The sequence below is a fragment of the Eulemur rufifrons genome, chromosome 15 (genome assembly GCF_041146395.1).
Source record: "Eulemur rufifrons isolate Redbay chromosome 15, OSU_ERuf_1, whole genome shotgun sequence".
NCBI lineage: Eukaryota > Metazoa > Chordata > Mammalia > Primates > Lemuridae > Eulemur > Eulemur rufifrons.
In genome coordinates, this window is record NC_090997.1 from 23,285,844 (window position 1) to 23,311,233 (window position 25,390).

The 25,390-nt window shown below is 36.7% G+C and overlaps 1 protein-coding gene across 2 annotated transcripts in view; it reads right to left on the reverse strand.

Moving 5' to 3' along the window:
• The window catches only part of COL21A1 (collagen type XXI alpha 1 chain), a 126,171-nt gene that overhangs the window by 86,651 nt on the left and 14,130 nt on the right, over positions 1-25,390 (reverse strand). The window contains exons 5-9 of one of the 2 annotated variants that reach the window (XM_069488267.1): positions 23,219-23,392; positions 21,990-22,067; positions 20,280-20,288; positions 19,899-19,982; positions 12,618-12,680 (exon numbers count right to left, since the gene is read on the reverse strand). In XM_069488267.1, the coding sequence (XP_069344368.1) occupies positions 12,618-12,680; positions 19,899-19,982; positions 20,280-20,288; positions 21,990-22,067; positions 23,219-23,392 (408 nt within the window). The remainder of the gene's footprint in view (positions 1-12,617; positions 12,681-19,898; positions 19,983-20,279; positions 20,289-21,989; positions 22,068-23,218; positions 23,393-25,390) is intronic. The other variant, XM_069488266.1, reaches the window with a different exon arrangement.

The following is a 25,390-nucleotide window of genomic DNA, read 5'->3' on the forward strand; positions in this document are numbered from 1 at the left end:
TTATCCCCATTTTCAGATGTGGAAACTAAGGCACAGAAGGTTAAGTACTTTCCCAAAGTTATATAGTAAATTGACAGAACCAGTGGGAACAGTAACAGAAAGTGCTTCATGGTGGAGCAGATCTGATCATTCTATAATGACTCATCATAGTCAAAGAAGTCCATTTTGCATGACTATTTTTAAATTATTTAGAATTCTGAGTGCCCAGAGGAAAGGAATGTTCATAAAATTCCTCAAAAGAAAGTTACCATGGAGATTGGCTATTGATCAAAATGGTCGGTCATCTGCAAAGTTCACATTTAATGAATTACTTTTCTTTCCCATTTTTTCAAAAGTTAAGCCAAATGTCATATCTGCCTTATTACTTTTAGAAAAATTAATCTTTTATGAAAGATCAAAAGCCACTGTGCCTTCCTCTTCGAAGAAGTTGATGTGATGCATTTGTTAGAAAGGACACATTACATTTTAAGAGATTAAAAGAATATAGAGATGCCCTGGACTGTGTTCCCAGCTCACCTCTGACTCATAATGTGACCTCAGGCAGAGTCAACAAATCCCCAAATCCTGGGAGGCAACACAGTGAAGTGGAAAGAGAATGAACTTTGAAATTAGAAAAGACCTTGGGCTGAATTTTTGCTCTTCCCTTTACTTTCTATGAGATTTTGGCTAAGTCACTTTGCCTAGCAAAGGCTTCATTTCTTACCATAAACTGAGATAAGAATGCTTCACTTTTGAAAAGAAACAAATGGAGTCACAGGTGAAGATGTCTGGCAGATGTCAGGAACTCAATAAACCTAAGTTTGTTTCTTTTCTTCAGACTTGATGACTATTGTACAAAAGCACAAGAACACTACAGGGGTGGGGAACCTGCAGCCTTCTGATTTCAAGATTGTTGTTTTGTAAGCACTAAAGGAGGCAAGAAAAGCTTTATCTTTCTCTGATGCACCCCCTTTAATAAAAGCATTTGTTCTGCAAAGTTTGGATTCCATCGAAAGGCCGCACTTTAGGACCTAGAAGACCACATGTTGCCTTAAGGCCGCAGGTTCCCCACCACTGAATAGCTCTGTTTGTTTTGTCCTTGCAGGAATTCCAATACAGGAATAAATATTAAATGCTTCCCACAATATAAGAATTCTGTGGTACGTATATTTCTTAAGCTTACAATGAGATGCATTTTTGAAATCTTAGTTGCAGAAAGAAATTCAAAGTTGACTTTTTTCTATTTCAGAATTTTACAGGATACACACATTTTGTTTACTAATTTGCTTTTGTACAGTTTGAGTTGAAGTTAAAAACGTTCCCTTCAGTCATTGTGCACTGTATCCATTAGTTATGAATTTACCCTCCTCTTCCTCCCCCTCCCACCTGCTTGATTTTTGGTGAGTTTTAGTTCCATATGTGCACATAAGTGTTGACTGATTAGTTCCAATTTAGTATTGAGTACATGTGGTGTTTGTTTTTCCATTCTTGTGATACTTCACTAACCAAGTTGATTTTAGAAGCTAGAGGAAACATGCCTAGTAACAAAATAAAGAAAACCAAACCAAATCCAAGCTGGGGGATCCCAGGGCAAAACACCAGAAGAAATTGGATGAAATTAAAAAAACCAATTTTGGAGTAAAAATCAGGAAAATAAAGGTTAATGGGGGGAATATTACAACACAGAACAATTTCCAAGAAGGGAAAGAAATAAAACATTGGTTGACTCATAGCAGGGTAACTTAAAATAAGAAAAATGCCCTATAACAGGAAAAATGATAAGCTTTTTATATAGCTTACTGAGTTTTTATTGTTCTGAACACACAAGTTTCTGTGTTTCACTGCAGAACTACAACTTTCCTATGATCTTTGACTGATTAATACTGTTCTACATGAATTTATGCCATACTGCAATTATTAGCAGGTCCAACTATCCACCCTACCCTCATCTGCAAGATTTCTGACAGTATTTAAGTCTTTTCCATGTTCACAGAAAGCCTCTTTGTAAATGAGTCATTTTTAGGGGAAAAAAAATATTCTCACTGCCAAATTGTAGGATTGAAGAATACAGAATCAATTTAATTTTCTTCCATGATTCATAGTTGCAAGGCTCCAGGAAAGATGTATAGCATTGAAATGGAAATTAAGGAAATAAAAATCTTAAAATGTGCGAGGGTCACCATCTCTTCTGAGCCCAATTTTAATCACACCATAAAATATTCTGCCAATCTAAATATGTATATTTTTTTCAAAGTAGTGAGGAGGGTAGAAATACTGGTTTCCTTTAAATACTCTAAACTTAAAAAATAAGAATAAAATCCAGAGAAATAGTACTGGATATCATCCTTCTTTTAAAAATATAAGAATGTGATTTAAAGTTTGTTCTATTACATAATTTTCTTCAAAGTTTTCCAAAATTCCAACAGATACTCTTAGGTACACAGCCAGAGTAACTAGGTAACCAAAATCAAGTGTGTACTTCTAATGTGCACTGTGGAATCTTCTAGTCGTTGGCAGACTTCATAGTTCCACGCAGTTAAATTCCAAGAAAATTCATAAATCTGTCTTTCTTTGTGTAGCTAATGTAAAAACTAATTTGCTACCTAACTCGACTATTGATAAATTAGTTTATATGCTTTAACTGATTGCTTACATTATTTGACTAATAGGTTACATTAATATATGTAAAATTATACCTGAGCTAAGTTCTAAGAAAGAACTGTGCTTCTATAGTGGGGGAAGAAGCAGCAATCAGGAGAAGCTTTCCTAAGAGACAACATTAAAGGAAGCACAACGCACAGGGATTCCTTCTGTACGCCACGCAACAGGAGAGGATGTGCCATATCCACAGAGCCGAAGGAGAGAGTGAGGGGAAACCTGAAAACTAGACTCGAAAGGTAGACAGGAGGTTACCTGCACAGCTTGTGGGTCTTATGAAAGACTTGATCTTTATCCAAGCCACTAAAAGTCATTTAAACCAGGGGGTCACACAAGGCTTGAGATCTGAAAAGATCACTTGCTACACTGTGGAAGATGCTTTAGAGGGGGGTAAGGGAAAGCATGGAGACCAGGTGGGAGAGAGAATGGTAGGTACTACTCAAGTCCATTCAAGGTGCATTTAGTCTAATGTGATGACGGGTTATGAGAGGGGAGGAATTGGCAGTCGTGCAGTGACGCCCAGGTCTCTGGCTCATGCAGCGGTTATGGCTGATGATATCACTGACTGACAGGAGACTCTGGAGGAAAATGTAGTTTAATTGGTTGCAAAATGTTAAGTAGCACAATAAAAAACATTTTTATGGGCTAATATAATTTATACATGACAATGAGAAGCTATATCCTGCTGTGAAGTAAATGGAATTTCTGCTTCAAATTAAAGCAAACTACATTTACTATAAATGAGATTTAATCTAAATCTAATCCTCCCTCCTGTAGTGAAAGGTGGATGGGTATTAAATATAGAGTAACATCATCCAATTTCCTATAGTATTTGCTTGAGCTGAGCACATAAATGACAAATAATCTCTGAGATTCACAGAATTTACTTAAACATTGGTACGCTGCCTCATTCCCTGAGTAAGGTTACACTTAAAGCTATACTAAGCTTATTCTGAAAGGAGAATGTACAACCTTTTGAGGTAACAGATACCATTTTTAATAATTCTTACTTCTCAACCTAAATCTCCAGTAATTATGCTTTACATATTCAAATTCAGTTGATCAATTAATCAATATCTAACCTCATTCCCTCTCTGGCTATTCTGCTATAGTGCTTTTTTTTTTTTTTTTTTTTTTTTGGCAGGGTCTTGCTCACCCAGGCTGGAGTACACTGGCCTGATCGTAGCTCACTGCAGTCTCGAACTCCTGGGCTCAAGCTATCTTCCCACCTCAGCTGCCCAAATGCTGGGATCACAGGCCTTCTCCATAGCACTTAACACCACCTGACACTACACGTGTATTTATCATCTGTCTCTCCTCCATGGAAATGTGAGCTTTAAAATGGCAGGGGTTGGGGTTTGGGTTTGTTTTGTTTTTGTTTGTTCATGACTGTATTCTCTTAGCCTAGAAGAGTGCCAGGAACACAATAAACACCCAACAAATATAGGGTATACGACTGAGTGAATGACAGAATGAATAAATAAGCAAACAGATGAATACATACTGAGTCCAACCAGTCACCACTACTGAGAACTCTCCTAGTAGAAGCAGCCCTGCATTCATGCAGATTACAGTCAAAAGAAGACACAATATATGCATGAATTTATCTTTAAAATCACGAAGGCTAGATGTGTCGCTGAACAATTCTTTGAAGAATTTAATAAATATACAAATAACTGTGTATATATAATGTCTACATACATCATTATATATACTACCTATAATATGTAAAATATAAATTATCAATTTCAGAGATACATAAGATAAACATGGAATGTTCCACATATGATTTTTACAGAAGGAGAGTACTAAAGAAAAGTGAATTAGCTAGTCAGGCTTGTTTCAGGGGTCCTACTTGTTTTACTACTCACTATTCACACACGCACAGACGCACACCGTTAAGCTTACTCTGCAGGCTTAAGTGTTAGTTTTCATCCCTGTCTACCCGTTCTGTACCATAATTCTTGAATATTTGAAAACAGCATCTCTTGTTTGGATTACACCCAAAGTTCAGTAAATCCTCCCTCATAAGCTATCTTCTGAGTTCTTACGTGCTCCCAGTTACTCTAAATGGATTCCAGTTCTTGCATGCCCCTCAAGTGTAGAATCCTGAACCGAATCCAAAACTCCAGAGGCAGGACTGTCATCTTTCTCAACACAGATGTTATATATCCAACTGACTATGCCAAAAATTGCATCACCCTTTCAGGCAGCCCATTACATATGTCAATCCCTTTTCACCAAGGTTAAGGCTTTGTCTAGGAAAGCCTTACAAAGACATAAGTTTTAAATAATATTTTATCACTTGTGCAGAGATAAACTGCTCAAGCATAGGATAGTTCATTCGAGGCAAATGGTCCATATTTTAGCTTATCAGTGAGACTCTCGTGAGGGGAGAGAGTATGTGTGTGTCTAATGACAGTGGGAGAAAGTGAGATGATGAGTCTTTTTGGAAAAAAAAAAAAAAGAAGAAGAAGAAGAAGAGGGAACACACGAAATAAATACGCAAATCTGCTTGCTAAGAAGCCCAAGCTGAGGTGAAGTGAGAGTTCAGGTGGAAACTTCTTGATAGAAGGACATTTCATACACTTCATAACTAAGCCGCCTCCTGTGATTTTCTTCTCCAAGCTAAATAATAGCCATTGCTTTGGCATTTATTCGAATGCATCGCATTTTCCAATTCTTTAAACTTTCATGGCACTCGGCCCCACATTCCCCACAGCTCTTAAACTGTTGAGTCCACAACTGGCACCGCATTCAGTCAAGGGTCTGAAAGGAGGAAAGCATAAAAAGCTCGTCTCATGGGTCCTACTTGTTTTACTACTAATTGTTCACTCCCCGTCAAGCTTACTCTGCATGCCTAAGTGCTAGTTTTCCTCTCTGTCCTGCTATTCTCCACCATAGTTCTTAAATATTAGAAAGCAGCATCCTTTGTTTGAATTACACCCGAAGTGCGGTAAATCCTCCCTCATAGGCTGTCTTCTGAGTTCTTACACACTCCCAGCTACGTTCTTCTGAATGGATTCCAGTTCCTGTGTGTCCCTCAAGTGTAGCATCCTAAACCAAACCCAACACTCCAGAGGCAAGAGTGTCACCTTTCTCGATACAGGTAGCATATATTTATTAGCTACGCCAAAAGTTATGTCAGCCTTTTAGGCAGCCCCATTATATATTTTCATCCCCTTTTCAGCAAGGTGAAGTCACATCCCAGAGACAAGTAAGAGCCATCCATTTATTCAGCTGAATTTCACTGTTAGAATAGCTCATTCTCTAAGTTCTCCAAATCTTCTTGGATCTTTGTGTTACCCCAAATACAAAAATAAATTCCCAATGACATCAAGAAGGAAAAGTCATTAAGAATCATGATAAATGAAATAGACATACGGTAGAGTATCTAATGCTTTAAAAAATAACACTGGAACAAATAAGAGGAGAAAATATTTGATTCTGGGAACATTTTACATCTCTAAAAATTAAAAACAAAATTATAAACCAAATGAATAGTTGGAAGAAATATTTACAACATATATATCAAAGGATTAATTCCCTTAATGCATAAGATCTTATCATTTGATATGAAAAATACCATCACCCCTATAGAAAATAGGCAAAGGAGAAGAAAAGACGCTCCACAAAAGCAAAATTCACCCTAAATGTTGGACTTCTATATTCAGCTTCCTACTTAAAAATTTCTACTTGAATGTCTAACATATAAATTTACCATAGTCAAAACCACACTCCTGATTTCCCTCACCTAATTTTTCTCTCCCTCATTCTTCCACATATCATTAGAGCCTCCTTTGATTTCTCTCCTTCTCTCAAAACCTCATCCAATAAATCAGTGAATCCTGTCAGCTCCAACTTCAAGACATCCCCAGAATGTAAGCAGTTCTCTTCACCTCACAACTGCCACCCTCATCCTAGCTGCCCACATCTCACTCCTGGATTATTGCAAGAGCCTCCTGCTTTCCTTCCTTTTGCCCTCATCTTCATAAAATCTACTCTCAACTCACAAGCCAAAGTCATTCCTTTTAAAAATAAGTTAGATCACATCGCTTTTCTATTCCAGTATCTCCAGAGCTCACTCTAGCTGAAAGCCAAGCCCATGAAAATGGCCTCAAGAACTCTAGGTGTTCCTCCGTCCCTTCTCCTTCCTATCTATCCAAATGCATTTCCTACTAAACTCCCCCCAACATGCACATATTTTGTGGTTTGATAAGTCATGTAACTTTGAAATTCTCCACCTATGCTGACTACCACTTCTGTAAGGTTTAATCCTCCATGGAAAGCTGGCCTTTTCCTGGCACCACGAGTCTGCTCAGTGGCACACTGAAGGGGACAGGGGCAAGGGGAGATCAGTAAGTGTGACCCACTGACCAACCCACCCTTTTGTCTATTGGTAGCAGTGTGCTGTCAGTCTTCCCAACGCACGTCTTAAGGTCATTAGTATAGAAAAGCATCTCCAGAGTTCTACAGCTTAGCCGACCTCTCTCTTAGCAAATATGGTGGGCTTGTTAGCTATCAGAGAACCTGGGACTCATCTGGAAGCATCTTCTCATTTTCCAGATTAAGAAACTGAGGCCCATAAAAGCAAAGCAACTTTGCTAAGTAGAAAGCAAAACAACCCTACATCTCTCCAAAGATCAGCTTGGGCTTTTGTTTTAAAAAGTAAAGTATGTTACTTCATAAAGGGTAACTAATAATGACAGAAAACAGAAATGAGCACTGTAAGAATATAAACTTCTATAAAATCATAAACTAGTGCTATTTCCATATATGGCCTTCTTTAAAAAAATCAATGTTGTATCAGTATAATGCCTTTAGTAGTAGTCCTCCCCTGAATGACCTAGCAGGATGTGTACATATTTGCCCTACCTCTCTTTTATAATGATAAAATAGTAAAGTAATAATATGCCCACTGTGCTGAAAGAAGTTATTTAACTGATAGATAAAATGAGAAATGGAAGGATTTGAAATGGCTCTTTAATTTTGGTAGGAGGTACTTTCCTTATGAAAATTAGTATTTCTCCAGAGTGGAATAATTTCCTATTTAAAGCTTCAGTTGACTTGGCCTGGTTATAACGTGTGAAAGAGATTCAAATTGCTTATTGAGGGGGGTTGCACAGAAACAAGTCCAAACAAAGCAGAATTCCCTTCGAATTGTTCCATCCAAGTTTCCTTGGTCCAGATGGCTCCAATAGCCAGCCAGAGGCCCCACCCACACCTTCCCACACCCGCGGGGTGCTGGCCCTGAACACACACTAATGACCCTCAGCTGTTTTGGCTCCCAGGCTCGTTTGCTCTTCCTGCTTGGCTACCCAACCTCACATCTCCTGCAAAGGGAAAGAAACAGGAGTGGGAGTGGTGGAGGGGGGGAGGTATTTAAGAAAAAGTCATACCTTTGGGAAAACAGGATTTGAGTTGGTGCATCAGTTTCCTATCGCTGCTATGACAAATTACCCCAAACACAGTGACTTAAAACAACACAAATGTATTATCTTATAGTCCTAGAGGTCAGAAGTCGGAAGTGGCTCTTAGCGGGATAAAATCAAGGTGTTAGCAGGGCTGCATTCCTTGTGGAGGCTCTAGGAGAGAATTCGTTCCTTCCCTCTTCCAGCTTCTAGAGCCTGTTTACTTTCGTTGGCACGTGGCTACCGCACTGTGATCTCTGCTTCTATCATTTACTCCCTTCCTCTGATGCTGAGGCTCCTACCCCCCTCTTACCAAGATCTTTGTAATTACATTTGACTACCCAGATAATCCAGGATAATTTCCCATCTTGAGATCCTTAAATCCACCCTATCTTCAAAGTCCCTTTTGCCATGTACAAGGTAACATATTCACAGGTCTTAAAGATTAGGATGTGGACATCTTTGGGGGACCGTTATTCTGCCTACCACAATTTTTTTTTTCTTTCTTTGACACTACTATCAGATACTATAGTAGCTATACCTATACATGAAATCATACACACATACACAGAAACACATATATACATGTACCGAATGAGGTGAAGCAGTAAGCCCCTTTACAACTTAAATCAGTAATAGAGTAACATCCATGGCTATTATAGCAGGCTAATGATAACTAATCTCCAGCACTTCATTCATGGGAAGATATTAAACTGAGGGCCAATAGCCTATGGAAGACATGAGCAGCTCTCCCCTCCAAACATTGTCCAGGACTCTTGATCACTGAAAAATACAAAAAGCCTAAAGAATTTAGCAGAGCTGTCGGGGAGCTCTGCGTCATCATGATGTGCCAGCAGATGACCTATCAGCCTATGAAGCGTATCTGCTTTGGAGTCAGTGCAGCACTTTAGGTGCCAGCCTCAGAAAGAGTAGATCCCACGAAAGAGGTCTCCAGGCAGAGAAGGCTCACATTTACAAAAATCATCTTCTTCAGTGTGATTAGGACAGAACTCACACAGGATCTCAGGGAAGTATCTTCAGTGGGATGAAGGAATTGCAGTGAGGAAATGCAACAAAGTCATATGACATGTTACGTTAAAGTGGGAAAGGGATGGGTTATAAGGGAAATTACAAGGCAAATATTAGCATATAACAGGGGTTGAAGATAAATACAAAAGAGGAGATATTAGGTTTGGAGTCTATTCAATTCAATTCAAATAGAAGCTGTCTCATGATAATGTCTTTGGCCTCTTCACCAAAAATACACTGCCTAGCTGTTTCTGTGCTATTGGCTTGGCCCCCAACACCATATAAGGCTTAAGAGCCCATGCTCATCCAGGCCAAACCCTTCTCTTGTGACTGGAGTCAATGCCCTCCAACCTACCCGTGGATTTTCTTCCTGCAAACATCTGCTACCCCCCTAACTTTGATTTTCCCCCCTTTTGTCTCATTTTCACCATCATACAAACATGCTAAAACATCTCCCATCTTTTAAAGACCCTGCTTTTATCCCACATCTGCCCCATCTACTGCTCCATTTCTCTGCTCCCCTTTAGATCTCTCAGAAGCATCTGTATTCACTGTCACCGTTTTCTTATCTCCCACTTTCTCTTTAACCCATTTCAACCCAGCTTTTGTACCCACTTTCCCTGAAATCCTATTTACCAAGGTCCTTAATTACCTCCATACAGAAAATCCAATGGTCTAGTCACAGGCCTCATTTTTCTTGACCTCTTGACAACAATGACCAACCAATAGGATGACACACTCTCCTGATTTTCCTCCTACCTCACTGATAATTCCTTCTTAATTTCCTTTAATGGATTCTCCCTGTCTTTTTTTTCTCTGTAAGAGAGCTCTAAGCTCAGTTTATCTGTACTCATTTCCTAAATGATCTCATCCACTCTCATGGCTTTATATATGTCTATATGAAAATGAGTCCCAACTGGATATCTCCAACATATCCAAAAATGCATTCTCAATTCCTACCTGCTATGGTTTGAATATTTGTCTTCTCCAAAACTCACATTGAGATTTAATTGCCATTGTAACAGTTTTTTTTTTTTTTTTTTGAGACAGAGTCTCGCTCTGTTGCCCGGGCTAGAGTGAGTGCCGTGGCGTCAGTCTAGCTCACAGCAACCTCAGACTCCTGGGCTTAAGCGATCCTACTGCCTCAGCCTCCCGAGTAGCTGGGACTACAGGCATGCGCCACCATGCCCGGCTAATTTTTTGTATATATATATTTTAGTTGGCCAGATAATTTCTTTCTATTTTTAGTAGAGACGGGGTCTCACTCTTGCTCAGGCTGGTCTCGAACTCCTGACCTCGAGTGATCCACCCGCCTCGGCCTCCCAGAGTGCTAGGATTACAGGCGTGAGCCACCGCGCCCGGCCCATTGTAACAGTTTTAAGAAACAGGGCCTTTAAAAGGTGATTAGGTCATGGGGACACTGTCCTCATGAATGGATTAAGGCTGTCATCTTGGAAGTGTGTTAATTATTGCAGGAGTGGATTCCTGATAAAAAAGGATGAGTTCTGCCCCCTCATTCTCTTACTTACCCTTATCCTCCTCCCTGTAGCTCACGCTGTGGCCACATGATGCCTTCTGACATGCCCTCACCAGATGCTGGCACCATGCTTTTGGACTTCGCAGTCTCCAGAACCATGAGCAAATAAACTTTTCTTTATAAATTACCCAATCTGTGGTATTCAGTTATAGCAACATAAAATAGACTAAGACACCCCCACCAAACTTACCTCTCCCCCAGTTTTTTCCAGTGCAATAAATGGCACCACAATTCACCCAGTTGTTCAAGCTAAAATCCTTTGATTTTTTTTTTTGATCTCTCTCTTTATTTCACACCCCACATCTAAATTTGTTGGCAATTCTGATCAGATTTATATTGAGAATAATCCAGAATCTGACCACTTCTCTCTTCCACCACATCATCTTAGTCTAAGCTACTCTATCTCTACCTCTCACTTAGAATCATGAAATAACCTCCTTCATAGTCTCCCTTTTTTCCACTCTTCTCCCAATAAATCTGCTTTCCAGATAACATTCATATTCATCCTTCTAAATCATAAAGCAAAGCAAGTCATGTCCTTTCTCAAAGTCCCTAGATGGACTGCCATCATGCTCTGCAGCCCTCCGGGTCAGCTGGGCAGCGCTGCCCCAATCACACGGCAGCTCCGTGGCTCTCTGCAGCACCAGCTGGCCACCACTTTGTTATCTCTCCAGCCTCTCTGCTTTGATAATCTTTCTCTAGAGAAGCTCACCTGTTTATCTAACCCCTTCCCGTACAACACTGGTATAAAAGGCCTCAGCACATCACTGTTTCTTCAAAAGTTGGCTAGTTGGTTTGTATTAATTTATTAGCAAACTTCTCTCAGGAACCTAAGCAACTCTTCTATCCTGATGGGTGGGGTATTAATGATTTAACATAAGGTCTGTAGTTCTCTCATTCCTTGAACATTATTGACTCACAATACAATAGTCCCACTCTTCCATGGTAAGAGTTAATGTCTCATGATAAAGAAAGTCTTTAGGAAATATTACCTTTGGTGATAATTATTATTTAACATTCAAAAGCTAATTCTTAATGTTTATTTACTCTTATAAACATGCTGACACTGACTTACCTATAAATATTTGCCTAAAATGCTTTAAAGTTGATTTATGTTCCCTTTAGATGTCTCTAGACTTCTCTTGAACCTTAGAGGATATTATTTTTTTTAGTCAGACTATAAATATATTCCAGTGCATATATTCTTTAGGAAAATAATATCACCTTTAAAAAATTTCTAACTTGGTAACTTCCATAGACATGCAGGGAAAAGATGATAGGATTTCTAAACCCAGCCCTTTATGATACTGAGAACTCACTGGACAAATTTTTAATTGTAGCAAAGATGAACACAATTTTGAAATAATATAACTAAAAAGTGACAGGAATGCTGATTCTATTAGCCAAGGTGGACTTAACGTTACCCTTAGCCTGACTAAACTTAGGCAAGCAGGCTTCTTCCTGACTCCAGTCCTCCCTTTTCTTTAGAGCATTTACTTTAGAGAACTTGTAATTGTGGATTCTTTCTCTGTCCCTTTGAGATATAAATCTTTTTAAAAGATTCGTGCCCATTTTATACCCAGGAATGTCTAATGTCTTTCTCAAGGACCTGAGAGCCATCCCTTTGAAATGTAATTATCAAGGAAAATAGTGCCCTATTTTCCAGTCTCTCTGGGAGGGTAGCAGCCTAACTTTGGTGGGCACCACTTAGCAAACACAGATAGCCTGATGACAGAGGAAAACATTTGCAAACTGAGGAATAACTCAATGTTCATCCCATTAATCAACCTCCCAGCTTAAGTCCTCTAGTTCTTTTCCAACAGCTCACCCAAGCACTCAAAAACTCTCCCTCCCTTTGTTTCAGCAGAGTTGAGTTCAGTCTCTCTCTCCTATGGCAAAAGTCATGAATAAAGTCCTCCTTGCATGTTTCACTTTGCCCAGTGCAATCTTTACTTTGACGCTATAATCCCAGTACTGGAGATGACTAAGCTTTCAGTACTCACAGGCTTACCATCTTGACCAGGTTGTCCAGGGTAGCCAGGGTTCCCAGGCAGTCCAGGGTCACCCTAGGCAAAAAAAAATTCTCAGTACAAAACAACCAACCACATTGGTGCAATCAGGACCCATCAATTCCATTATTTGAGACTTTTGTATGTTAAAAACAGAGGTCCCAAAATAGGGTTAGAAAAATTATGTCATGTTTTAGAAACCCACCTTTTAGGTGTTTAAAATAAGAACTTTTACCGTATAAATCTTTCAGTGATTTATTTCTGTGAGCATGCCAGGTATAACGAGTAAAGTATTTTTCACTGATGCAAAATGTCGATATTTTTGACAGGGTGTATTTTTAGAATTTTGAACAGACTGTGAAGTGTCATAGCAAATATGGTTTCCATTGATAGCAATATTTGACTCATAAGTCTATAGACTTAATTCTGTACTAAATGTTGCACCACAAATATCAATGTCCTATAATGCAATAATTCAACTCATAATTATTTATATAAAAAATAATCCATAGACCATGTGATCTCATGCATAGGGATCCAGGTTAAAGCTGCATAACAGTCACTTCTTTTAATCCTGTCAATGTGTTGCTTTGTCTATATTTATAATCTTAAATTTTAACATAATGTTAAAATCCTAAAACTTAAATATTTTTGTGAGAGCAAGGCCCAGGCCAAACAACCATCTCTCCCAACCCCCATAGCTCTTGAGTACATGTAATGCTTAAGAAATGAAAAAATGACCTTTATCCTCACAAACCTAAGATCTTCAAAGAACACTGTTCCATACAATACAGCAATAACTCCAGGCACATTCTATGGAATTCTAATATGTTGCCCAATGGGTAGTACTGACCATTCAGATGGTCACCACCCATGTAGAAAAGCAATGAAAGCAACACTTTTTGTGAGGTAAGGGTATTTTATTAATATTAATATAATTTCATTCTAAGAAATAATAAAAATAATATCATATTCATCTATCCTTGAGTCCATGAAATCCACATGGGGCATCTTGCTGAAAAACATGAAGCGTTTACCATCAGTATCGGTACACTCCTACATACAGGCAACTGATTGTCACTCAATAATTCTTCATTATTTTTATCAAGAAATCACTCACATAGGACCCCAGTGATTAAGGGTACTTTTACAGAGTTAAATTTGCTGGTCTGAAAGAGTACTTCAGACTCCTGGCTAGGGAGATTTGTTCCTGAAACATAACAGGAAAAATGGAAAGAACTAAGTGAACTGTATTAAGGAACCAGTAAAGAAGGGATGGGCTATTATTCACTTAGCAGTAGCCCCACAAGAGGTTTAGCTTGGGGAAAGGATGAGAAGAGGGAAATATCTTTTATAAAAGAGAGAAAGAAGAGCTGTAAATCTGGGCTTGTGGGTAAGAGGGAATAATACTGAAACATGTAATGCCTTGCTGAAGAGATATAATCTGTTAATTCTTATCCAAGGATTCACAGTGTTGGCTGGGTGTTAGGGAGCAATTTTAAGGCCTGTAGGGAGTTAGAAATTCTATCTCCTTATTTTGAGAAGGTCCTCATTAATTTCCAGTCTCCCCATCATCCTTTCTTACCCATGTTCAGATTAGACTCACTGCCTTTCAAAAAATCCCATCTTTTTCTTCTCCTGGGAAAAAAATTTTCTTCCTTTTCCACTTAAGAGTCAACATGACAAAATTCTCTATCCCTGTAACTTTCTTGTTATTGAAGTTTTTCCTGCTGTCTTTTTCTATTGAAACACTATAGCAGCTCTTAGATCATTTATTCATCAGATCACTTATTCATAACTAGTGTTTTCTCAATGTTTTCCATTGGTTAGTCTTTATCACTTGGACTGAGGCTCCATAACAAGATTTATATTTCCTACTATTATTTTGCAAAACACTGGGTATCAAGTAGAGATTCAATTTATGACTGATTTATTTCAAATCACATCTCCTGACAATGACTTGCTTACTTGCAAAATATTAATGTCAGCTAAACCTAGGATATCAAAAGGATCTGAGAAGGTTTAACATCTATTAATACTATAATGAGGCTGAAAGTGAATTTTGGCACAAGAAAAGGGACTCATGCTTTTATGCTGCATGAAATTATAAGACATAATTAATAATATTTTAAATTAATCAAAATTAAGTTCCCAAGTAAAAATATCACCCACAAGATAAATCCAGTGTGACTTCATAAGGACTATAAGACTGGTCAACAGCCACAAGACGGAAAATAATCTTTATGTAGGTTCTATTATTACTGTTAGATTTTACTGGTTATTTTGGCTATTGCCCTCACTGAATTATTTGTAAAAAACTGCTGGTAGGTTTCATGTTGTTTCCACAAAATTGGAAGAATAAATTTGGCTGATTGGAGAAAAGGCCAATTATAATAAAAATTTAATTTTATTACTATAATATTATTTCAGAATATTGTGGGGGTACAAACATTTTGGTTACATGAATTGCTTTTATACAGTTTGAGTCAAAGTTGTAAGTGTGTCCATCGCCCAGATAGTGTGCACTGTACCTGTTAGGTGTGAATTTACCTATTCCCTCCTTCCCCCTTCTATCTATTGCTTATTTTATGCTAAGCACTGATCTAAAAGATTTACATACATTGAATTACTTAATTCTCATAATAATCCTATGAAGCAGATATTTTTTTTTATTTCAGAATACCATGGGGGTACATTTTGGTCACATATAATGCCTTGGCCTCACCCAAGCCAGGATTACAAATATGCCCTTCCCACATACAGTGCACTCTGCGGACTGGCACCCAATGAGTGCTACCATGTGAGTACCTTAGTGTTGATCAGTTAGTACCAATTACCAATTTGATGGCGAGTACATGTGGTGTTTGGTTTTCCATTCTTGTGATACCTCACTTCAAAGGATGGGCTTAAGCTCTATCCAGAATAATATAAGAGGTGCTAGTTTCACCATTGTTTTTTATAGTTGAGTAGTATTCCATGGTGAACATATACCACATTTTGTTAATCCACTCATGTATTGTGGACACTTGAGTTGTTTCCACATCTTTGCAATTGTGAATTGTGCTGCCATAAATATTTGAGTGCAGATGTCTTTATTGTAAAATATCTTTTTTTCCTTTGGATAGGTGCCTAGTAGTGGGATTGCTGGATCAAATGATATTTTTATTTTTAGCTCTTTGAGATATCTCAAAATTACCTTCCACAGGGGTTGTACTAATTTGCAGTCCCATCAGCAATATGAGTGTTCCCATCTCTCCACATCCACACCAGGATTTGTTGTTTTGGGACTTTTTGATAAAGGTCATTCTCACTGGAGTTAGGTGATATCTCATTGTGGTTTTGATTTGCATTTCCTAATGATTAGAGATGTTGAGCAGTTTTTTATATGTTTGCTGGCCATCTGTCTTCTTTTGAAAAGTTTCGGTTCATGTTCTCTGGCCATCTTTTGATGGGGTTGTTTGATTTTTTCTTGTTAATTTTCTTAAATTCTACATAGATTCTTATTATTTTTATTCCTATTTTCCATTTAAGAAAACTGAGGCCCAGTTAGATGACTTGCCCAAGATCACACAGCAGTGGTAGAGATGGGATTCAAACCAGCCAGTTCAGCCCTAGGGTTCAAGCTCCTAAAAACTACTATCCCTGCCCACATTAATATGCATAAACTGATCAGAACCAGACCTGGGTCCTGCTAGAAAATTTAACATGGAAAAAAATGTCCAAATACATTAAATTAGACATGTCACTCATTATTATATAACTGTGACTAAATTTCCAATCCACTTTATTCTAATTTAGTTGAAACATTTGCACATTTTGCATTTTTAAAAATATGTATTCAGCTGAAAAGCAATACATATTTATGGTGAGTTGAATTTGTGCCACAAGATTTTTGAGTTGTTGACAGGAGTGGAAATGTCATGGACTAACCTAAAACATCTCTGAATATGGCCTCTAAAGTAGTACAAATATAAATAATTAAAGTTAGAAACAGCTGGGCTTGCAAAAGTAAGCTAATGATATTTTAAGTTGCTCATTCAAGGCAAATGTCTTTGGAACTCTTCGCCTAGGCCCAAATACTATGTTTTCAAGCCGCCTTCTCTAACTTCTTATACCTTCATGCTACCCCTCTCGTCTTCACAGGAGTATCTAACTTAAGACCTATGCTAGCCTCCAAAACCAACCTCTTTCCTCCTTAATAATCCATATACTCACTCCCCGAGGATAGGAGGAATCCACTTAGTCTAGGAAAATTAACATAAAAATGTTAATGTAAATACTCAGTGGCCCCCGAAATTTTCCAAAGGTTTTTGTGTTTTAGACAGAGGGTACTTGGAGAGTCCAAATGAATCTCTAATTGGTAGAATTATTATGATGAAACAAAGGGCATCCACAGGGAAGTGGCTGCAGAGAAAGTAGTATTTCAGAGCAAAGAAGTTATTAAGAAATTGTTCCAACCTAGAAAAAGAAAAAAAATGCTTTCTTTCCACTTCTGAACATTTAAGGTTAGATCAAATATGGGAAGTTGGTCCTCACAAATGTTCCTGTGGCTACTGAAGTGGAGGAAGAAGTTGTCATTTGCAAGCATGGATCATTTGAAAGGAAATTGTTTGCAAACAGAAAATGGCCTGGATCTTTCACATAGAACAGAAACACCATCCCATATAGGTTAATTGGGGAAAGAGGTGTATCTCATTTTTTCAATGATTTCATAATTCATTCAATAAAAAATTATGACTATTAAGCACTGTGCCAGACACTGGAATTCCAAAGGAGAACGTTCTATTAACCTTCATCATGAACAAAAGAAGTGCTTGCATATAAAGATGATTCCAACAGATTCCCTGATTTAGCCATTCCCTATGTTTGGCATTAGAGATGAAAAAATGAATAAACAACTCCTCAAGGGGCTCACAGTTCAGTGACATATTTTTCGATGCTTGATGAAGCATTATAATGACATGATAAGTCTAAGTGTGGGGCATCTAGTCAATTTGATATGGTTTTGCAACATGATTGTCATATTTTTCAGAAACTTAGCTTTAAACAGATGATTTTATCTTAGAATAAGCACTTATCCACTTACTAACACAATAAAATTTTTCATCTGTTTCAATCTCATGACTCAATACCCACGTCCCAAAACTATATTTCTGGCTAATAGGCCAGATCTGCTCTTCACAGGTGACTCTAATTGATAGACCTCTGCAAAACTGTCCAGAAAGCATCTCACAGAAATGGGCAGTAAGTCTCAGTGGGATCTGAAGTGAAATTGTCTTATCTGTTTTAGTTCAGGTTCTGTTGAAAAGAAGGGCAACTCCAGAGTGTTAGTAAGGATTCTGTTCTTCAAATACAGGTCCCTGATCTGGGTAAGGAACCACGTCCAGGGTAGAGCCCTAAAAGGGTGGAAGAGTGTGTGTGTGTTCCTGCCCTCCTGCCAGATTCTCTGAAGAAAATGGAAAGCAGAACGAGAAGGCACGCCAACTTGAAGATTGGTGGAAAACTGCTCTTTCACTTAAAGTAGTAGGTGGCAATGGGGCTAGATTATGACTAAGAAAAGAAAATGAAAACGAGGAACACATGAAACTTGGAAATATTGAAAATTAAAGTCTTCACCACATAAAATAATGAGTCTGTTAAAAATTTAGTGTAGAAACATATGTGAATAAAAATTGATATTACTACAAGGCACATATTGGACCGAGAATGAAGAATTGGAAAACCTCAGAGGCTTCAGGTGCCTCTCCAAAGGTGGGCAAGCCCTTTGCAGACCCTGGAGGTGGCCTGAACCGCACTGAGAGTCAGGAAAGCACTCTGGGCTTTGAGAGGTCAGGTAGTGTGGGTCTCTCATTTCCACACTGTATATCTTGCAGATAAATCATTTCTATGTATACTATTCCAAGTTGAATAAACTATATGAATATTTTTTAAAAGAATCTACTAGTAGGGCACACTGAGCTGTCTTATAGGGTATGTATTCCCATAGGAGCATCTTACAGGCATTTCTCCTTTATGTCAAGGCATTCTAGGTAATATATGCTTACCTAAACTAAAAACACTTGGATTAACTTTCCTAAATATAATCTAAAAATAGTTTACAATAATAAATTGATTATTATGTACTGTAGTGACATTCCAAGTCAAACAGAGATTTCTTTGAAGGAGATGCTGAATGTATACTTCTTAAATTACATATCTTTCTTGATTTTAGCAGCTAATATGAAAATGGATGGCAAAACATGTACCAAAGATAGGAAGAATTAAATTATTTTAGCTCAGCAGTCTAAAAACTAAAACTTTTTCAGCTGTGGTGATTGAACCACTGGTCAAAAAATTCAGTCTAAATGAACATTGTGATTCATATTGAACAAAAATTATTATGGTCATTTCAACTAATAGGTGATGAACACACATAAACACTTTTTTCTGGCTACAAAATCATACTTTCTTTCAAATTACACATTATTTTCATTTAAGTGATATATTAAAATAATGTTAAATAAGATGTATCTGTAAGTGGACAAACCATTCAACTTCTCAGTATCTTAGGCTGTGTCTAAGTGATGCCACAGTATCAACTTAATTAAAAACACATACATATTAAATACCATAGGAAAATATTCAGATCATGTTTTTATGTAAAAAGTAACTGGTTACAAAATAGTAGGCACACCATGGCTTCAGTCATATAAAAATGTATACATACATATGTATACAAATCAATATGTAGATGCAACTGGAATGAATGCACATATGGAAAAGACTAAAAGAATATACTCCCCCAAAGTAATTATTACATGATTAAGTGAAATAAATATATATGCCTCTATTTTTAGAATGAGACATCAAACTCATGATATTAAAATCAGCTTAAGATTTCTACTTCATTTTTCCATCTGAAAATCATTTGTCTAGTTAAGAATTTAGACATTTAAGAATTTAGAACGTATCTTAACAAATGCGCTTCTTCATTTTTACCAGGTTGTAAGGAAGTGTCATTCTTTGGATCTAGCAACAATATTTGGGGGAAAAAAAACAAACAAGCAAACAATACTCCCTCAATTTAATGTGTGCCAGGGGTATCAGTTATGTGCAAAAGCAGTTTCAGATAAGAATATGCTTTAAAAAAAAAATCACTAAAACTTAGGTTATAAACTGTTATAAGACATTTGCTAGAAATTTCACAACAAGGTCAATGGTGATTAGGAATTTTATGAGTTTACTCAGCTCTTCTTTGTGTGTTTTAACAAAAATGGCAAATTCGGTATTACTTACTTTGGGGCCTTGTAGTCCTGGTTTTCCTGGAGGACAAATACAGGGAGCTGGAGTTGAACCTACGTCACTGGGACCATTAAGGCACTACGAAGACAAAAGTGGAAATAAACAACAAGCATGGAAAGATATGCAAGCACACAGGCATGTGTACATATCTATATGTTTGTCTAAAATGGTAAAAATATCTTAGTCATTTTCTAATTTTATTTAGCCCAATTCAGTGAGAAATTCCAAGTCACAAAAATCTGTAAATACTAAATACATTCAAATTACATGAAAATGGGTTCTATTTTTCTAATATACTTACAGTTGATGGAAGGAAGCTAAACAGTCACACAATGCAAATATTACCTTAAGGAGAATAATAATATCCAAGCCTACCTCTCCATTCTGAAAGAAAAACAACAAATGTGTTTTAAAATATGTTTTTAATTAAATTTCTAAATTATCATCCTAATTTACAGATATTTCATTGTCCAGATTAGAGATATATGAATTATCAAAACCAGCAAGAGCCAAAATATTTGCATTCATCTATTCTAAAAAATTACTTGTCTATATATGTTACTACTCCATTAACAGTAGGATAAAGGAAGGAAATTAATAAAAGTGAAGAGTAGAAAAAGAAAATCAAAACACCACAGCTGCTCAATATAATAGCCATGCAAGATCAAAAATAACTCAAGGTGAGATTTACATGCTCTCTTGAACTTTCTGGAAATCATTTAAGAGCCAGAAGAAAAAAGTCATCGGAGCAAGTCACAAACTACATGCATTAAAATTTTATGCACCTTATTTTGAGAAAGTTTCTCACTAAGTTTGTTTCTTATTGAATAACATATAATTTTAAATAGGTCAAGAATCTTTCCAAACAATAAAAAATTAGATCAAAAAATGAGAAGGTGGCAATGAAAGTATAAAAGGCAAACAAGCCACATGAAGTCACAGCTAAAAATAAGGAAGGAGACATAAAAATATTAAAAAGTGGCTATAAAAATTCAAAATCTGCGATCTAAATCTGAGCTTTTATTGTATGAGAGGGTAATGGTAATGGTCATATATCAATGCAGACATCAATAAATAATGTACAATGGACTCTCAAGTGCAATGACTTATTAATACTTTCAGGGGAGATTTACATTCCAAGTTGCAAGTACCTAAAATAAAAACTATAGTGTTTAAACAATTATCTACCTAGAAACCCCAGAATGAATCATTTCTAGAAGGTTCCATGTTTGATTTTATCATAGATCTTTAAATGTGCTGCTCTGTGTCCTTAAGTTTTCAGAACATGTAGATTCACAAGTTATGCCATTTGATAGGAAAAAAGAAGATGATGACAGGATGACTATAAAGATTAAAAGAACCATGAATAACTCAAATATCACCAGGTATCTACATTGTCAAAAAGTTTTTCAACATTTTACCATACTTCCATTAACAATACACTATTTTTTTGCCCAGGGGAAAAGGGATTGATCACACTCACCCACACACACAAACACACATGTGATCAGATGCTGTAACATTTTACTTATAATCTTTTTCCTCCTAATACATTAATGAAAATGGCTAAATAAATAAAAACATTTATATCCTAGAACAATAAGAAAATCTTACTTAGGTAAAAACAACAAAAAGAAAACTATTCATTATGGTTTGAGAAAAAGTGCTGGTGAAAAAATAAAAGTAATGATTTCTTCCCCTTCAAAACTGTGCTGTTTGGGGTGTTCTGTCCACACATTTAATTAAATACAATAATGTATTTCCCACACTGATATCCAGACAGAGCCTTCTGGAGTAGGTCTAGTCCTGCTTCACCTGAGCACTGGAATAGTCACAATCAGAGATGACATGGGGAAAAAACATTTTCTTGTGGTCTTTCATTCATATTTGCACAGTGACACATCATGATTTGATTTCTATTATGACTCTCAAAATATGTTTGCTCCACGTAACTTTACTTCCATGACAATAAAAAAACAAAATTAACTCTACATATTAAGTAAGACTCGGATATTATCTGCTTCTTATTTATTGCTTTAAAAGTACAAATGCAACACCTGGGGGGAAATAAGCCATTCTACTTACAAATCCAGGAATCTCACATGCTGTCTCTCGGTTGTTCTGTTCTGGGTCACAGTAGATTCGCAACTTTTGGACATCAAACTAGGAATACAAACCCAGTAGAGTTAAAGTTGAGGCACAAACGAATTGCTTTATGAGAGCAACTCAGATACACAGAAACAGCCACTACAGTTAGTACTTGTGTAAGGTTTACATCAGAGCATTTAGCTAAAACAATAAAACACAAAATTTGAATACCTGACATATACTATAAAGATGTGCTGTAACATAACCCCTAGAGAAAAATTACCTAGCACCAAGATCAAATCTCTGATTTCCTTCTAGAACCCAGTACAAATTTTTTTAGTAGCCCTGTATTAAGAGCTAGTCTAAAAAGCATTTTCTAGGATACTTAAAAGCTTTCCCAGGTTTTCTATGCTTATCCTAAATCTCTGCAACATTCCTGATTATATATGGTGGGCTCAAGAAATCATCTTTGGTTTCTTTGGTTTTAGAGATTTAGTTGCTGGCATGGAGTGTTGTGTGATAAGTAGGCCCAGCACCTGTTACTGTTTAAATATTTACTACAATTTGACATGTAGTATTAATACATAGTGACCACATGTGTAAACACACATTTGAATATGACAGTCTTCCCTTAATAGGAACAGAGCAGGAGAAACATATCTTTTCAAATAAAATATTTTTCTAAAACTGGCTTTTACATACACACTTCTCCACCCACACACAGATACTCCAATTTAAAGAGATATCAAAAAAGTCAAAACAAAACTTTTTTAGGTATTACTTGAACATATTACAATAGCTTTATTTTTAAGTAAGAGTTTTGTTTGTGGAAAACCCTGACATGCATTAATCTAATTTTATCCTCACAGCTGCAAAGAAATTTTTATAGCCTCCACTTACAGTGGAAACTATAGCCTCTTTTCCAAATTCCTTATTTAAACTATGTATCTCCGGGGAAACATGAAATTAATGTTTCCTGGAAATGCAGAATACTACTTTGAACCCATAGGAACATTTTTCTAAGTATTCTTATAAAATAGAGGAAGTCCAATTTTGTATTTTCATACACACACACAATTTCACTAATGAACTGACCACACTTTTGTTAAGTATTCTAAGGGAATTCATAATTAAGTTAAATACAATTAAGTATGGTAAATACCATTATAAAAGATAGCAAAAGTTTCATTTTATACAATGCAAAAATCAAATCATTATTTATCCACCTGAACAGTTTCTTCTTTCCCAGAATATTTTCCAATTTGGGTTTGCCCATTGATGAAGATTCCTAAAACTGGGTGTAAGGGCTTGTTTTCAATTTGTTGATCATCGATGTACAGAGTTACGTCTTTCTCCGTTACTAAGAGACGAATTTGGTGCCAACCTTCATCAAATAAAGTCTATAGGAAGAAAGTATAGAAGAGTCATAAATAAAACCCCTAACAATCTTTTCTTTTATTAATCCCTCAGTTCTTATTACATATCCCAAAGTAGTTGTGCCAAACAATTTACTAAAACTCCCTCAAAGTTATAAATGAGTTACTAATCTCTGAATCCAAATGGCTGCTTTCATTCCTCACCCTATTTCCATTATTGCAACTTTGGACCCTGTAACTAGTCCATTTTCCTTGATATTCTCATTCAACTTCCATGATTCGAACCATCTTGATCATCTTTATTTCTTCCTTTCTAGTTGCTCATTCTCTCCCGCTCTCTTTCAGGGCTCCTCTCCTTCAACTTGCCTTTTAAGGAGGGCATTCTTTACAGGTCTGTCCTTGACATTTTTCACCCTATTTCATCCATTCCCACAGGCCAATTATAATTTCTATGTAATAACTCCCATATCAACATCAACAGCATATACCTCTCTCCTACACATGAGCCCTATAATTCTAATACTAGCTAGAATAATTTTGCCAGGATGTCTCAGAAATCAGCCTAACAGTGTACATAAAAAAATAAACTTGAACTATCCCCTAAACTTTCTTCTTCTCCCTATTTCCCTTGGATAATACTATCTCTTTTTCTAAAACTTAAGTTACTTTCTCTGAGTCAAAATAACTAGCCAGATGCAAAGTTCTACAAAATATGTTTCTTCAGCATGACTCAAATTCACTTCCCCCTTTCCATTTTTACTGCCATAATTTAGGTTCATGGATATCTTGCTTCTATTGCAACAATTTTCAAATATATCTCGATCTCTGACATTTTCCTCTCCAAAACATCCTTCATACTGCCACTAGAATTAATCTCTCACTGGAGTTTTGTTAGTGGAGATGTTCCATCTTATTAATCTCTGTATCCTCAGGACCTGGCATAATTCCAGGGTAAAGTTGAAAGTATCATTATGAAAAGAAGAAAAGGAGAGGAGAGGATTGCTTTGACCATGACACACCAATGGTGAAGACCTCTGGATGGAATCCTGTCATTCACTGAATGAAGCCCAAAAGACTTTGTATAGCTTCCCAGACCCCTCACAGATTGGATTTACACCTTGCTAGTCTTTTCTTCCATGCATCTTATACTCCAAACACACAGACACCACTTTATATTCTCTAAATAAAAACAAGCATTTTACTACACAAATGGCTACTCAATACTGAACCATTAACTTAATGTCCTCTTATATCTCTCTCCATCAAAATCCTATATAGCCTTCAAGGTCCAGTCCAAAATCATCTCATTGATGAAGATTTTCCTATATTTTGTATTAGAACCCATTTTCCCCTTCACACTCCACTAATGCTTTGTACTTCTATTTGATAACATTTGCCTTGAATATCCCATTATAAATAAGCTCCTTAAAATGAGAAACATGCCTTATTAATTTGTCATTTCTTATATTAGGTTATTAAATATGGACTGTTCGATTTTCTCAAGTACTAAGTTTGACAGTTGATATCTCTGACATTTCACTTTGACACTTCTTGGTTTTTGTCTTTTTTTTTTTTTAATTGTGAAGGTATATCCTCATTCTTTCAGATGCATATTTTGGCTTATAATTATGTTGTAAAATTTTTTTAGAGCAATTTTTGTGAAATCATGGATAAGTCAAGAATTTGTGTTATTTTTGAATATGAGTTCTATCATGGAACAAATGCAGCACAAACAGCTTGAAATACCAATGAAGTATTTGGGAAGGATATGGCTAATGAATGCACCATACATCAAAGGGTTGGGAAGTTCTGTTCTGATGATTTTCATCTTGAAAATGAGCCATGTAGGTGACCTGAGACCAAAGTGGATAATGATGAGCTGAAAGCTATAGTGGAAGTGAATCCATCTCAACCTACGTGTGAATTGCAAGGTTTGATGAGCAGCAAGGTTTGATGCTACTATTCCAACAATATGGGACCATTTGAAACAAATCAGCAAGGTAAAGAAGCCAGATAAATGGG